This window comes from Lates calcarifer, unplaced genomic scaffold (assembly GCF_001640805.2).
Source record: "Lates calcarifer isolate ASB-BC8 unplaced genomic scaffold, TLL_Latcal_v3 _unitig_5776_quiver_344, whole genome shotgun sequence".
NCBI classification, from domain to species: Eukaryota; Metazoa; Chordata; class Actinopteri; family Centropomidae; genus Lates; species Lates calcarifer.
The window spans coordinates 828,057-845,543 of record NW_026117718.1 but is presented as its reverse complement, the minus strand read 5'-3'; the positions used below and the strand labels follow the sequence as shown (position 1 = coordinate 845,543).

Below are 17,487 nucleotides of genomic sequence, written 5' to 3'. Positions count from 1 at the left end.
CTTGTAATATAACAATATGACCAACTAGGAAATATCACAGTTATGTGTTTACCTTTCACTTGCCTTCTGCCTTCTACATATATATGCCTATTTTCTTAAAATTAGGAATATTTGATATGGTGAAGCAGCCTCTGATTTGTTTAACAAAATGTTTCCGACTGTTGTTCCTCGTCAGAGGCAAGGTCTAATGGATGGGGTTTCTTGGCTGCAGTTTGAGTTTGTCAGAACAGTGGGGTTTAAGGATTTTGGTATTTGGACTGTTAGGAAGTAGAATAAGAAACTGGACATTCCACAGTTGGAGAAAATTGTTTTAAAAAATGCAGAAAATGAATGAAATAAAACAAAATGAAACTGAACAAGAAAATTAAGTGCAACTAGTTGTGCTTGTACAAATGGCCATCAAACACTGTATTCACTAGGGATGAGTATCCTTATGATTTATCCACACATCTATTTTCTTTTGCTTATCAGTGGTCTGGTTGTGGTGGCAGCTTGCTAAATAGGGTATTTCAGACATTCCTCTCCCCAACAACATTTTCCAGCTCCTCGTAATTCATCCTATGTACTTATCATATTGATACTGCAAAGTGGCTCCTTTTGAAAAAATAAAAAAATAAAAAAATAAAAATATCAGTGTTTGGCAGATACAGGCAGGTTGAGGGGAGGGGACCTGGTTGAGCTTCGCCTTTAAGAATTAGCTCAATTTAAAGACATATGGCTAATTAAGCTAAATGGTAACATATAGTTAGCATTTGATTTTAGCTTATTCAGAACAACCATTGGCAGATAACGTGCATAGGCTAAATTAAATTTGACTTTCGGACATTGAGGGTTAGTGTCTGTCCATCTATGATTTACAAAAACTTTCAACACTTGTCAGAGCTTTTCTTACTCTTAACAGTGAGTTGTCAACCTGTCTCCTCTGCGGCTCTTTTGCCTCTGTGTGCGGACGTGTACACAGAAACGCACGTGAAACAGGAAGCTGAGAGAGAAACGCGAACGTAAATGATCTTTTAATTTTTTTTAAAATTTTGCTGTTCTTTTAAGGGCAGGGGGTCGCAGTGGTAGGGGAAACACTGTAATTGGTCGGTTGATTCATTTGGCTGATTTCTGGCATTTTGATGATCAACAGATCAACAAATAATGCCTCTAGAAATACACCAATCTGTCACAGCATGAAAAACCACTTGCATAATATTGTGTAGCCCCCCCCTTGTGCTGCTAAAACAGCTGTTACCCGTCAGGGTGTGGAAACAGGACCCCTAAGGGTGTCCTGTGATGTCCCGCACTGGGATATTGGCAGTGGATCCATACCACAAATGTTCAATCAAATTGGGATCTCTGGGATTTGGAGGCCAGGTCAACACCTCAGGCTCTTTGCAGTATTCCTTGAGCCATTTCTGAGCAGTTTCTGTGGTATGGTGGGACCATTGTCCTGCTGGGGGAGGCCCCTGCCATCGAGGAGTGTGTTTGCCATGGAGAGGTGTGCTTGGTCTACAACATTGTTAAATTGGGTGGCATATATCAAAGTAACATCCAGATGAATGTTAGCCCCCCCAAGGTTTCCCAGCAGAACATTGGAATGTAAAGAGATGATTAATGTTATTCACTTCCCCTGTCAGTGGTTTTAATATTGTGGCTGATCGGTGTATCTGCAGTGTATCTGAATTTCAGGTTCTGTGCTTTAGACTCTCAGCACAGATGAAAGACACACTGCTGATAACTAGTCTGATGTACGTTGTTGATGAGTGGGGCTTGGGGCTTGGCTTAATTAATGGACTTCAAAAAGAAATTAAAATGCCTATCCCTCGTCTTTATGGTTCTGTAGCATCTTCCAGGTGGCAGTAGTGCAAACAGGTGGTGGTAGGGATGTGTATTGTCTTTGATAATGTTACATGCTCTGCTGAGGCAGTGAGACCTATAGATGTTCCCTAAGGGGGGGCAGGAGAAGTCCAGTGATTTTTTTGTGCTGTGGTAATCACCCTCTGAAGAGCTGCTCTGTCTGCTACTGTACAATTCCCATACCAGGCTGTGATGCAGTGCATCAGTATGCTCTCTGCTGAGCAATAGGGGTGTAAATCACAAGTTTGATCATGATACAATATTATATCGATCCAGTGGACAATGTTTTGATGTTTGCCGATATCACAAAGTCTGCTATGATACAATTTAGATTTGATTCGATTCAGGAGCCAGTGATCAATATGAGACGATACCATCTGCTGATTTAACACAATCATTTCCAAGCATATCAAATCACAAAAAGGCACTAAAATATTATTTAACATTTTTATTCCTCATCTTAACCAGACATTTAAATGAAAAACAACCATCTCTTTTAACAAAAAAAGACCTGTTCACTATAAAGAACCACATTCTGATATATTGAGCTCTACTTTTTTCACATTCTAAGAAAGAGAAAACTGAAAGAACATTAAATTCCTATTTGCATACATAGCAGGATATTGTGTAAAGTTTACTCCTATTTAGAGTCTTATTTTAGAATAGTAATAATTTATAAATAATAAGTAATGATTAGTCATAATAACCAAGGTAGTACAGTCTTCCTGTATCATAGTTACATACTACTTAGGATATAAGCTACGTTTTACCTCATCAGATCACCACTCACATTTTGTGTGCGCACCCAGGTTGAGAAACGCATGCTGGGGGATTTTATAAAGAAAATAAAGACGTGTCTTACAAATGATTATATTGGACTGTGATTTTATACATTATGTTAGTGTTGGATTGACTACTGAGCAATGATAGAATGACTCTAGAAGCTTGGCAGAGAGGTTGACCTTCCTCAGAGTTCCAAGAAAGTGAAGTCTTTTGTGCCTTTTTGACCAAAGTGGTGGAGTTGACAGTCCCCCTGAGGTCCTCACTGACGTGGGTACCCAGGTACCAAACCACCACAAACTTTGTGACCCAGGTAAACCTTACATCTGTGTTTAGTGGAAAAAAAAGTTGTTTTTCTTACCAGGCATTTCAAAATAACTAATTTTAGAGTTCTAAGTGCAATACTGTGGTACAGCGAAACCATGATATTTTTGCTCAAGGTTATCATACCAATCAGAATCTCATACTCGCCCATGCCTACTCTCCACCTCCTCTCCCCCTATTTTCAGTGGCAGGAGCTCCTCTTGATGGCATCTGAAGTCTCTGATGAGCTCCTTTGTCTTTTTAATGTTCAATGGAAAGACTTCATCTCTATACGCAGTCTCATCACCATTACAGAATAGCCCCCCGACTGTTGTGTCATCTGCAAATTTGATGATTGTCTTTGTGGAGTGACTCAGTGGCAGGGTGGGCTGCCCTGCCATGACAAGGGCAAGGGGGATTTGTCATTACAAATTGTATGTATTATCAATCTCCAACCTCGATTATTGAGCCATGGTTTGGTTTATTGCAGAGCTGTCTTCCTGTATCGCAATACAATATTGTGAACATTTGTATCCCTATTTCACTCTCAGTTTGGAGTTAAATACATTACATAACATGCTCATCAGTTGCGCTTACATGCTCATATGCATGATCATGCCAGTGCAATGTTTGCCAGCAATAGAGTAACATTAAAGGCCAGCAGAACCTGCTGTCAGCCCTGTCTTTACCCTCTGCCTCAGCTTTCATCTCAAGTCAGCAATCTGTTACAAGGAGATTGTTGGAAAAATGGGTCTAAGGAATTCAGTAGTGTGGAGATATTTTGGCTGTTTATGTCTGACAAGAAGCAGAGTAGCTGCACTGCAAACTATGTGGACAGCATGTTGCCACAGAGACAGGTAATACCACTGGTCTTTTTTACCATCTGAAGCAGTGCCATCTTTTAGAGCACGCACAGTTCCAGACCCAAGCAGATGCTGGTGGTCCCCCAAAAACAACCAGTGTGATACCTGCACAACAATAGCTCCACGCCTTACCACAAAAACATTCATCTTGTAGTATCTTCATATCTCACAAATGAGCTTGACAGAAATAGTGATTTGATTCATATCCTGATTATATCGATATCAACTGATAAGAAAAAAATAAGTACTCTTTATTTACAGAGACCCAGCAATTCTCACCATGAGCAGTACTGGGTGGAGAGGAAAAACTTCCTTTTAAGAGGCAGAAACCTCAAGCAGAGCCAGAGTCAGGGTGGGCGGCCATCTGCCTCGAGAGAGAGAGGAAAAGGAACCTAGAATAGTTCTCACTCTACATGTGATGTATGGTGATTGTGATGATAACAATAATGATAATAGTAGTAGCAGTGTGTGTTGAGCAGGATCTACATGCATTTATGGGATATGAGTATGAACAGATAGAGAAAGATAGAGGAAACCAGTGCATCATGGGAAAACCCCCGGCTGTCTAGGCCTATAGAAGCATAACTAGGGGGTTGTTCAGGCTTGATCCTCTCTAGCTATAATCTGTCAAAAAGGAAAGATTTAAACCCTCTCTTAAAAGTGCAGAGGGTGTGTCTGCCTCCTGGACTCATGGGTGAGGTGTGTACGTGTGTACCCTTGGGCCCAGTGCCATAATCCATACAAGCTATTTAACTGACTTAGATGAATGAATAATGAATTTAAATGTTATACTAAAATTGAGATGATGATGTATTGTCTACAAACTGGGTCAACTGTCAGTATTAATCCTGGAACATGCTCATTCCTTTCAATAGCAACATGAAAGACAGCCCACTGAGAGTAACTTTAAAGCAACATTGTGCAACTATTTTACCTCAGCTTCATTGTGATAGTTCACTGACTTGTAATATGGAGAATGGAGCCTTTCTCATTCCCACACTGCACCTGTTGTTGCTCTGTGTAACTTTGGTGAGCAGGTACGATCTCCCTCTAACTGAGTGATCAGTCAGTGGCTTAAACTGCTAGAATCAGGCCCAGCAAGTTCCAGAGTAATGCCTTATCTCTGATATCCAGCCAGGAAACTGACAGAAATATCAAGAACTAGAAACAGAGTTTGGTGAGATTTTTACAGCCACAGCATTTCATGCCCCAAAAGCCAGGCATTGTGGGAAATATACACCAGTTTGGAGCTCCAGTCTTTGTTCTCTGTACATGAAAACCACTGAACCACTGAGACTCTATATATAATAATATAAATAATATATTTTTTTAAATAAATAAAAATAATAAAAAATAATAATAATAATAAATAAATATTTTTCATCAAAGTTTTCGTTGATGAAATTAATACCAGTTTACACAAATACAGTTGGAACAGCTGATGTATATTTGCAACATTCAGCAATTACTGATGATGTTGGGGACCAGAAAATAATAATGATCAAAATCAACAGTCTCAATAGTCTTAAATCTCTTAGATCTATAACAGAACAACCATGGTGCTCAGCTGCCCCTGTGGTTATCATGATGTTCGTTTTAAGCCACACTTACTAAACTCTGTGTAGGTGGTTGTGTATGTAAATAAGCAGTTCAGGAGCTCCTGCACCTGTGTTTTAGTAGATTTCCATGAAAGTTTATCAGAAGTGACCTAGAGTTCCAGATAAAGTAGTTTTAGACATGCTGTTTATGTTTATCTTGATGAATGCCTGCCTGCTCAAGCCTGCATAAGACACTCACCCACACATAAAACCTTGGCAGTCAGATAGAGACAGGCAGACAAACAGACAGATTATGTAGATGTAATATATTGGTCTGTTTCCCCAGTGAATTGCAAGCCCAGTGATCTGCTGGGCCTAAGTTTACTAACAGAGCCTCAGTGCACCACTACTGCGACCTTTTGAAGTAATGGATACAAAAAAGGCTTCATTAATACAGATTACTGCTGTAGTTATTTATGCCTTTGATTTGCTGATAGTAGGACAACATGGCCTAGTGGATTTACAGAATGGCGCAGGAGCAGGCAGAGGCAGAGTTGTGACTCTGTGCTCTTCCATCCATCCATTATCTATACTGCGTACCCGTTAAGGGCGAGAGTCAGGGTACACCCTGTACGGATTGCCAGTCCATTGCAGGGCCAACATATACAGACATTTAGAGTTACCAACTAACCTAACGTGTATGTCTTTGGACTGTGGGAGGAAGCCAGAGTACCTGGAGAGAACATGCAAACTCCACACAGAAAAGCCCCGGGCTCAAACTGGGGCTTGAACCCGGTGACTGTGACTGACACTATGACTTACTGACATTTACAGACCTGCTTGACTCCAATCAGCTGAATCCAGGGTAAAACTATGTTCAGTCAGTGTGAGGATCAGCCAAAGTTCAGCCTGCTGTTTGACTGGCAGCTGTCTGCTCTGCTCTTGACTGTGACTGTCTACATTGTTAGCCTGTACTCCTCACATCACATAAAATCTCAGTATATTATTGTTGTGTTTGCAGTGTTCTGCTGTGATTAATTACAGTGATGTGGACTCACAATGTATTGATCAGTGAGTCCTTGTCACCTGAGCTGAATCAGATAATCAGATCCTGATGCAACCCTCAACATCCAGGGCAAATTATCAGCTTTTTTTTTTTTAGACGTCTTGTCTCTCAAGCTGCCCCCATAACAGTCACTGTAGGGGAAACACTATACTGTACTTCTATACTGAGTATGCTGTGTGAAGTGCCTCTGCTCGTTTTCTCTGAAGGTTAAATAAATGTTAGCAAACCACTACTTCAGTACTGAAGTTCCATTTTTGAAAGGATGAAAGGAGAGCAGGCTTTTGCTGTCAAGGGCCCTCAGCTCTGGAACTCCCTGCCTGAGGATGTGAGACTAGGGCTAGGCGATATGGGGGGGGGGGGTATCATGATGATTTTTTCATATCAGTCGATACTGATATAATCAGGATATATCTTCAAATCACTATTTCTGTCAAGCTTAAAGATTCTTTTTTCCTCGTTAGTGAGACATGAAGATACTGTAAGATGAATGTTTTTGTGGTAAGGCATGGAGCTGTTGTTGTGCAGGTATCACACTGGCTGTTTTTGCTTGAGTCTGGCACTGTAAAGTCTTGCATTGTGCATACTCTAAAGGATGGCACTGATTCAGATGGTAAAAAAGACCAGTGGTATTACCTGTCTTTGTGGTAACATGCTTTCCATATCGTTTGCAGTGCAGCTACTCTGCTTCTTGTCAGGCTTAAACAGCCAAAATATCTCCACACTACTGAATTCCTTAGACCCTTTTTTCCAAGCAATCTCCTAACAGATTGCTGACTTGAGATGAAAGCTGAGGCAGAGGGTAAAGACAGGGCTGACAGCAGGTTCTGCTGGTCTTGTACAACACAGATGTTGACATCTGTGTAATACAGATGAATTTTATGGCAACCCAGTGTTTTCCATAAATAACACAAATAATGAAAAGGACAATTATATACTAGAGCTGCCCCCTAAAAGTTGACAATTCGATACATCACTGGGGAAGTCCCTCATTTGACTCACAGAATGTCAGTCAATAACTCGTAACACTTTTTTTTAGCTGCCTCACAGTTCACACAGAGGGCAGTGTAGGAGCAACAGTGTTTCAGGCTGTAAACTTAACAACCAAGTCTTAAAATGACTGAACCACAAAACCAACTGAGATGAAAGTATAGATGTGACAGAAATGGAGGGCAGAGTGACACCAGGCTGAGTGAGGCAGGGCACTGCAACTCGCTTCTTTTGGCCGCTCCGGTAGTCACAGCTCCTGTGTCAGGTAAGTTCTGCCTGCTGAAAGCTACATGCCCATCACAGAAATGTGAACAGCTAAAATTGAAACTCCTGGTGTCATGCCAAGTCAAAACCGGCTGACAACACAGTCAGCAGCAGTGGTGACAGCAGTGAACACCTAAATGTGAGTTGACTGACAAAATTTTGAGTCTGGTATAGCCCTATTGCAAAGATATGCAAAGATAGACACAAAATATATAAGCATTACATTGTTGAGTTAATTGAAAGCATTTTGTGAATTATGTGATTCACATGAATTGTTCTGCCCTGACTTTTGGTGATGAAAAGTGGCATCATGAAATAAAACAGCCATAAGAAACTAGAATTACAGCCTCATGGTTGTATGCCTCAGACAAACAGTCCAGTTGCCGTCAGGCCTTGACCACTAAAATCTAATAAATTCATTCTTCAGTCAAAGTAAACATTTGTGCCAGATTTAAATAAATTTCCTCAACTTTATTGACTCCTCAACTTACTGAGGTATCATGTTCATGGGAATGGGACATACAGACATATGTAAGGACAGGCAACCTGAAACCTGAAACCTTTATTATTTCACAATGTCATGATTATATAACATGTATTGTCAGTATTTATCAATAAAAATATATGTTTCATGGTGTCCTATTTAGAACATTTGGGTCTCCATAGTATTTGATTAGTACTTTGGAAATCATAAAAACAGACTGGCTAATGTTTAGCTCCTCCCATGTGGGGTGTTTTTGAAAATCTTACAAGCACCTGTGACCGCAGCTCTGGCATTATCATAAAGGCGGTTAACAGGTTGGCTAAACAATAGTTGGATATTAACTGTTAAACAGTTTACTGACCCTGTGGGAGTGATTATGGAGGGTAATTCAGGGTAATTCTCATTCTAGCTTATATTAGGAGTTAAGTAATAAAATCAACAAAACTCTCATTCTCATTCTACTTAAAAATTTTCTCTTGGATATTTGAGTTTTGTGTAGACTGATGTTTTTCACATTCATCTACTGAAGAGGGAAAGTTTCTCTGTGCTCACCTCAGTTTAACACATACTGACAATCAATGTTCCCTTTAAGCTACGCACCTGTGCAATCACGCACTGCTCCCACTTTCTCCGCGCATAGCAAAACTATGTAGCCCATAAAATTACAGTGTGCAACAGTGTGCACGTCTGATGTTGCTCACAGTGGTCCAGGGAGTTTGTGTGTATGCTCAGACACATGAAAAATTAGGGGGAACATTGCTGACAACAGTTGTTTTAATTACCACTTAATCTGCTAGTTAGTTTGTTGACGCTTGATTTATCAGGTAGGTGTGAAAAAGTTTGGAGTTTGGAGGAGTTAAACTGCTGAAATCATAGTATGTCATCAAGTACAGTATGTCTACATTTTCACTGAATCTTGATTTTTCTATGAGAAAAACTATAGGTGTAATATTAGACTTTATTTTATTTACTTTATTAGACATAGTATTTTTACATGTCGTTGAATAGAAACACTGAAAAACATTTAACCAGGGTTGATTAATATGGATGCATTTTTTGGAACAATATTCAATAACTAACAGTATCTCATTATGGTGGGACAACAAAGTGGTTTCTCACATAACATCATAATTAACCTTGACAAAACAAAAGCATAAATTAGTGATGTTTGATGTGTATTTGCAACTTGGAAAAAATTAAGTAGGCAAACATTACAGGTAATTATCTTGCACATGTATTCACTCCAATCTTCACTTTCATCTCCCTTTTCTATTGGGCCATATCGGCATGTTGGTTTTGCCTAACTTAATGCAGGGGTGTTTTGAATAATCCCCCCACAGTGTTCAGCGGCAGCCAACTGACAGCTAACGTTTCCATATCTAAAGGACAAACAGAGAAAGGTGGAGTAAAGAATGAGAGCCAAGAGCATACCAAATATTCAAATCAAAGTCTCAATCACGCTACAACAGAAAGTAGTATTGAATAGTCTCAGCAGGGCTTGTACATCTGCAGCAAGCCTCAACAGGAAAATGTGTAAGTCACCATCCCTCGCTGTTAAAATACTCTTGATAAGTGATTTTGTACCACTTTTTAAGATTGTGATGTTTCTAACACGATCTGTAGAACTTGCTATGACAGCGTAGAGTATTTCTCAGAGGCAGGATGCACAAGTTCTGACCAGATATGTTCTGAACTCAAAAAACACACAGTAGAAAAGATTGAATCTGTTGCTTTGTCACATCACTGCTAGGGCACACCAAACATTTCTTGCTGTTGCTTCTGCTTCTCATTAAAGGCCTTCCATCAGTGCATGAGTTGCAGGGAGGCTTTTATTGTGAAGCAAATACAGGAGATATTATATAATAGTATCAGTCACCAAGGTCAGTGCCAGAACACTAACATCAAGGCTAAGGCCACATTCAGACAGGCTGCATTGGTGGGGGCATGTTGACAGTGAAGTATGAACCAGAAAGTCCAGCTTGAGGAACGGGCTTGCAAGTATGTGAATGGCCACTGCATTACCTTCATGCTAACATACAGTCGGAGCTCCACAGTGATTTTACATTAAAAGCCTGCTAAGCAAGTATAATATTTATCATGTTTATTGTTGGGAGGCACAGTGGTACAGTGATTAACACTCGCCTCACAGCAAGAAGGTTCTTTGGTGTTTGCTCTAGTGGTATAACTAATAGACGAATTTATGTTTCGTAGCTCTAAACACAAAGTACAGTTAAGGTTTTTTTCATTATCCAATTTTGATTTTTTTAATGTAACGAAATTATCAAAGCATTTATTGTACAGTTGTGTTCAAAATAATAGCAGTCCAACATGACTAACCAGATCAATCACTGTTTTTGGTTGAAATTATATTATTACATGGCAAATAATTTACCAGTAGGTGTAGTAGAGTCAGAGAAACCAACAGACCCAACATTCATAATATGCATGCTCCTGAGTCTGTGTAATTGAATAATTAGTTGAAAGGGGCGTGTTCAAAATAATAGCAGTGTGGAGTTCAATCAGTGAGGTCATTCATTATGTGAAGAAACAGGTGTCATTCAGGTGGCCCTTATTTAAGGATGAAGCCAGCACATGTTGTACATGCAATTCTCTCTGAAAACCTGAGAAAGATGGGTCGTTCCAGACATTGTTCAGAGGAACAGCGTGCTTTAATTAAAACGTTGATTGGAGAGGGGAAAACATATAAAGAAGTGCGGAAAATGATAGGCTGCTCAGCTAAAATGATCTCCAATGCTTTAAAATGGAAAGCAAAACCAGAGAGACGTAGAAGAAAACGGAAGACTACCATTCGAATGGATCCAACAATAGCCAGAATGGCAAAGACTCGGCCAATGATCAGCTCCAGGGAAATCAAAGACAGTCTGAAGTTACCTGTTAGTACTGTGACAATTAGAAGACACTTGTGTGAGGCGTATCGGCAAGAAGCCCCTGCAAAGTCCCACTGTTAAAAAAAAGACATGTGCTGAAGAGGATACAATTTGCCAAAGAACATATCGACTGGCCTAAAGAGAAATGGAGAAACATTTTGTGGACTGATGAAAGTAAGATTGTTCTTTTTGGGTCCAAGGGCCGCAGACAGTTTCTCAGACAACACCCAAACACTGAATTCAAGCCAGAGTACACTCTGAAGACCGTGAAGCATGGTGGTGCAAGCATCATGATATGGGGCTGTTTCTCTTACTATGGTGTCGGGCCTATTTATCGCATACCAGGGATCATGGATCAATTTGCTTACATCAAAATACTTGAAGAGGTCATGCTGCCTTAAGCTGAAGAGGAAATGCCCTTGAAATGGGTGTTTCGAAAAGACAACAACCCTAAACACACCAGTAAGCAAGCAGCATCTTGGTTCCAGACCAACAAAATTAAGGTTATGGAGTGGCCAGCCCAATCCCTGGACCTTAATCCAATAGAAAACTTGTGGGGTGACATCAAAAATGCTGTTTCTGAGGCAAAACCAAGAAATGCAGAGGAATTGTGGAAGGTTATCAAATTATCCTGGGCTAGGATACCTGTTTACAGGTGCCAGAAGTTGGTCGACTTCATGTGGCACAGATGGTTATACAGTGGTTATACAACTAAATATTAGTTTAGTGATTCACAGGAATGCTAAATCTTAATGTTTTTTTTTTCAGTTTATTGAGTAAATATTTGAGTTTGTAACGAAAAATGCAGACACTGCTATTTTTTTGAAAAGCCCAATATCATATTTTCCTTCATTTTCTGTAAAGTAATTAAAATATTGAAACATTTTTCTTTATGTTTTGATGTAACATATAATGTGCAGTGTTCCCAATGAATGGAAATAAAAAATATTGTAAGGATTTTGAGCTTTACTCACATTTTAAAAAAACACTGCTATTATTTTGAACACAACTGTATGTGAGTTGCCTTGAATAAAATGTATTGTTTATAATCAAAAAGAAAAAAGAAAAAAATGCTAGATGAGTAGCAATACTGGATTTAAAAAAAAAAAAGTAAATTTTAAGCCATGCATGGCAATGCCACTGTGTCAGTCAGTCAGTCCACTTCTGTGGCACCTCCTTTAGCATGTTAAATTGTTAGTCAGACAGAATCTAATTCTGTTCTCTGTTCTGTTCTGCTCTGCTTATATATGACAAAGATCATCAGAAGTAAATGCTTGGTAATAAATCCATAAATAAATTCACACATGTTCAGAATCATAAAATAACCCTGCTCATTTACATAATTTGTTTACTGTTTAACAACTTATGACTGGAGGATTTTACTGCTTTAGGTTCACTAGATGGAGCTGTTACTCCAGGTGAAATGAATGGTGATGTCAGTAGTGTATGCCATGAGGTCCCAGAACCTATCAACTGGGAATCAGCATACAACATTTCCTCACCTGTCTTATATCAGAGGTAAATGAAACTTAACGTATGCCATTTTTAAAATTGTATATCCTCGCTGTTAAATCAGCTCTATGGCTTTAGAATGATCTCTTGTATCTGTCTTTGTGCCCAAATGTGGTCCATTTACTCTGAAGACTTTTTGGTTTATGTGCTATCCAAGAGTCACTGTCTGCTCAAAGACACATGCACAACAGCTGTTATAAAGACAAAAGTATTAAAAGTTATTCAACTTTCACAGAAAATATGAAGCATCATATACATAAATACATATGATACTACAATGGACTAAACAACTGACAACTTTCAGTCAGCAATTCTGTTTTTAACACACTCCATAATTTCAGTTATAATTTCAATCTAGAGTTAATATCACATAATGCCCCTGCTATATTCTTTGAACCTTTACTGAAAAGTTATTTACTCTACAATAATGTATATTATTGTATACACGTGTGCACCTCTTCTCTCTGTGTTGCCTGCATTGTGACCAGAAATCCATATTTTCCAAGACCAGTGACTGACCTTGATGGCCGCTTGAATGTTATCATGCAGATTTACTAGCTACATAGCAGTGGTGGAGAAAGTATTTGGATCCTTTGTAAAAAAACAACAATACAATAATGTAGGTATTAGCAGCAAAATGCAATCAAAGTATTAAAATAAAAGTTCTTGTTTAGTCCTTCTGATTGATCTATTGTTATACAGGCCTTGAACACAGAATGAGTTGGTGTTATTCATTTATAAGACCTTCTTTCTGATACTGCTGCTATATGCTTTTTGCACTATTGTTTGTATATTGTATGCTTGATGTTTCTCAAGGGTGTGCAATTCTCTAAATTTTTCATGTGTTGGATGAGAAGCCAAACAAGACAAATTTCCACTTAGGTGGACAATAAAGCTAATCTAATCTAATTTAATCTAATCTAATCTAATCTAATCTAAGATATATGGCTTCTTTAGGTGATTAATACTGAAGTAGGTGGAGGTGGATCTAGTTTGAACTACTTTAAATGCAGTTTCATACACAGGTACACCAGAAAAATTTTACGGGTTGTCAAATGATTAATGGGAGAGGAAAGAAGAAAAAACAAAGTTCTGAATCACAAATCTGTTTTGTTTTTGTTTTATCTTTGATTTTAAGTGAGATATTGGATCATTTGAACATTTCTTAAAATGAAACCATGTGAGAAGTTTAAAGAGAAAAATCACTGTTCTGGTCGCTAGTAAAGGTGCTGTAATCAGCATTTTCCAGATGTAGATCTATAGATAGGAGAACAGGGTGAATCCATTGCACAGTGTGTCACACACATGCAGAAACACCCTGTGATTTGTTAGCAAGTCAGGAACACACGGTTTTAAAATTGAAAGATGAGAAAGTAGCATAACTTGACAGCTGTTTTTATCTGCTCATAGAGAAATGATCTTATTTTGGGTCATCTGAGTGCCTCCTCTGATTGGCCTTTATAGAGACCAAACTATTTAGAACGAATATTGACTGACAATCATCAGTGGCCAATGGACTATCAGTGGCCAATGGACTAAATAGTTTTCTCTATTTAGCCATCTTTCCCTTCCTGCCTTATCCCCCTTTTTCTTCTGTTCCTTCAACCCCTCTATTTTCTCACCTTGTTTGTGTCTTTCAGGTCTATATACGATGACCAGCCCAATGCCCACAAGCGCTTCATGGAAAAGTTGGATGCCAGGATAAGGAACCATGATCGCGAGATTGAGAAGATGTGCAATTTCCACCACCAAGGTTTTGTGGATGCCATCACAGAGCTCCTCAAAGTCCGCATTGATGCAGAGAAACTGATGGTAAGAGATCACCCCAAGGATGACTACAGGACAGTTTGGTCTGTAACACACATTGGCAGCTAAATGCCAAAATATAGCGGCCATGTGTACTCCAACCAGCTACCAACTGGATTGTCAGCAGCACAAAATTAGTTAGTAGGTTTTCATCATTGGGTCTGGTAGAGTAGGTATTTTATGAGTGGCTTTAATTCACTTTGTGAAGGAGAGTGATGGTGTGGTGGGCTGCACACAACTGAAATTACATCCAGGTAACTTATAATATTCTGCTTTATTCGTAACCCAATGAGACTTTTGCTGGGCAGTTACCACGTTTATGCTCATTCGTATAGAGCAGCGATCACAGTGAGCAGAAGCTGCAGCTATTGCAGTAGCAATATCTCAAGAAGATAACTTTCCTCAGCTTGCTTCATATTTTTTCCACTCTCATCAGTCTCCACCAGCATCAGAAACACAAATATCTCTGTAGCTGCACTGCAGCCATATATATGTATATATATATATATAGCGTTTCTTTATAGTTCATGCTCTTGGTGCCGATATTTACCTTTGCAAGTACCAGTTTTTAATTGGAAATAAAAACAGAATATTTGCTGATCAAAATCTTACAGTTACAATCTGGTAGGTAGGGTGTGATACAATAAGCATCTCTATTGGTTAAATTGCTTTTAAGTAACAGTGTGACAAGTTAATGACTTCGGAGGCATCTGTGTGCTTTTTGATTTTGCAGGAATTAGTGTCTAGAGTTTACAAGTCCTGTTTGCACTTCAGGCCCAAACAGGGCTATCCAGGTGTCTCAGAGATAAGAGACCCATAATGGAAAGGATATAGGTTCTACTCCCTGGTAGCTGACTAGTGCAGCATTATGTTGTTTTACATAACAGCCTTGGTTAAGTTTCTAGCTATGTCATTTCACTCTTGCCCTGTTGCCTTACTCTCGCTGAATGAAAAAAGAAGCTGTGATTATGTAGTCAGGCCCTTTCGTTTGAAAGCTTCCCCTTTGAAAGGATTGTCATCTAAAAGCCGACTGGTCAATTGGGTCATGGCTCTCAGCTGTGTGACAAGAGCCGAGAGTTCAAAAATCCCCATCCAGAATCGAGAAGTTTGTCACTGAATCTGTGAGAAAGAGCCTGTCACAAGACATTAAACCCATGAAAGACCCTGCACACCAACGATGGGCTCAGGTCCCCACTGTCTGGTTAATCAGAGTTTTCTTGCCTTTGTCCTTGCCCCTTCATGGACAATGAGCTGATTACAAGGCTGAGCAGCTTCAGTGAGGGAAGTATAGAGGGAAAACAGAGGGCATTGAGAGGGGGAGCAGACAGAGAGAGGAAGAACAGATATACATGTGACAGCATGTGTGGCTGACCCACACCAAAGTATGGATCCATTCTAAAAAAGTATCAAAATTGCATGATAAATTCAAATACCCACTAAGAGACAAGAGAATTTATAATTTGGACTGGGACCACCAGACATGTATTTTAAGGTTTAGACAGAGTAAACAAAAAAAGACTTTTGAGGTGTGCAGTTAAACTGATGTCTGTAATTGTTTTCAAAGGGTCAAGTAACAGACACTAATCGAAGACTACAAGAAGCTGGGAGGGAGGTAAGTCCTTGTGTGCCTGTATGCATGAATGTGCAGACGACAAAAACAATGCTTTTTTTGTGCTGTCAGGACATATGCATATGTCCAAAGACAGTTCTGCCTTAGACAGGACTGTTATTTTATGCAGTGCTTAAGAGTGGCAGTCTCTTTCTCATTGTCTTTTTCCACTGTCTGTTGCCTTCAGGTGACAGCTCAGACAGAGGAGGTGATCTGCTGTCGGATCCAACAGAGGAACATGGCCACTACTGTCGAGAAGCTCCAGCTCTGTATACCAGGTACCACTGCAGTCTGTGTGCCAAGCGTTGGGTGCGACAGTTTCTTATACATATTGAATAAGATCAGTACAACAGACCTACCCAAGTATTTAGACGGTGGCCATGATAAGAGCTTATGGAATTTAAATATTAAGGAAAGCTATTTTAGTACTCCCTTGCTTAATGAGTGGAGGGCTATCATTTGTAAAGGGAAGGGAAATGTTGCCCTCCCACAACCAATTGATATCCCTCAATCTGTGAAAGTTGACCATAGACATTTCAGGTTTGATGATAATTATGTTTTTGGGGCAAAAATTACAAATTTCCAATGATCTACGTCTGTGCACCAGACACATCTGTGGAACACAAGCAAGGAGCTTGAATAAAAGATATATGTTTTGTGTGATTTGAAGTTGGCACCATGAGTTGTCATGAATTTCTAATTACACACACCAAAAAAATTCTCCGTTATAAATGTGTTCTTTAGAAAGAGTAAGTTGCTTGAACCAGCCTTCTACTGATGCTGTTTCTCATCTCCTCTTCTTTTGTAGTGCTAGAAATGTACAGCAAACTAAAGGAGCAGCTAGAATCCAAAAGGTAACCATCTCACAAGACTTTTCATCATGAAGTGAATCATGCATAACTGTAGTATTAAAAACTTCAAAGAATTTTGAAATCCTGAGGGTCCCCAGATTGCAAAAGACTAACTTCAGCTGGTCTAATACATATATTTTGTGTGTGTGTGTGTGTGTGTGTGTGTGTGTGTGTGTGTGTGTGTGTGTGTGTGTGCGTGTGCGTGTGTGTGTCTGTGTATTTGTATGTGTATATGTGTTTAGCTCACATATTATTCAGAAAATGCAAGAACATAATCAAACAGGTATTCATTTAAAACCAAGTCTGTCATCAGTGATGCTGGTGATGGTCAGGCCAACTGTGAAACAGAGGGCTGTGAAAGACTACCTTTATAACCAGGTCTACTTTTTTTACACTTTAAGTGTTACTGAAACAATGGACCAACTAGCAGTGCTTTTAGTAGGAAGAAAAGCTCAGTTATCAAACATCCTACTAAACCAATTTACAAAATCATTTAGGATTCATGATGTATGTTTATATCAGTTACAACTCATCCACTCCTCTGCAGGTTTGCCTGAACTTCATATTTACCCTATGGTTTCCATCTTTTGCCACATTTACATGCTAATCTGTATATAGAGGGGAGGAGAGTTCACTTTGGACAAGAAAATAATGACTCTTTCTTGTTCATTAGTGTGTACCAAAGGAAGAGGCC

At 39.3% G+C, this 17,487-nt stretch overlaps 1 protein-coding gene across 6 annotated transcripts in view; it reads left to right on the top strand.

The window, feature by feature from the left end:
• The window catches only part of exoc6 (exocyst complex component 6), a 53,939-nt gene that overhangs the window by 4,230 nt on the left and 32,222 nt on the right, over positions 1-17,487 (top strand). For 4 of the 6 annotated variants that reach the window (XM_018666489.2, XM_018666492.2, XM_051069066.1 and 1 more), the window contains exons 2-5: positions 14,168-14,339; positions 15,898-15,945; positions 16,130-16,220; positions 16,751-16,796. In XM_018666489.2, coding sequence (XP_018522005.1) covers positions 14,168-14,339; positions 15,898-15,945; positions 16,130-16,220; positions 16,751-16,796 — 357 coding nt within the window. Of the gene's footprint in view, positions 1-12,406; positions 12,534-14,167; positions 14,340-15,897; positions 15,946-16,129; positions 16,221-16,750; positions 16,797-17,487 lie in introns of all 6 variants that reach the window. The other 2 variants (XM_051069068.1, XM_051069067.1) reach the window with 1 other exon arrangement.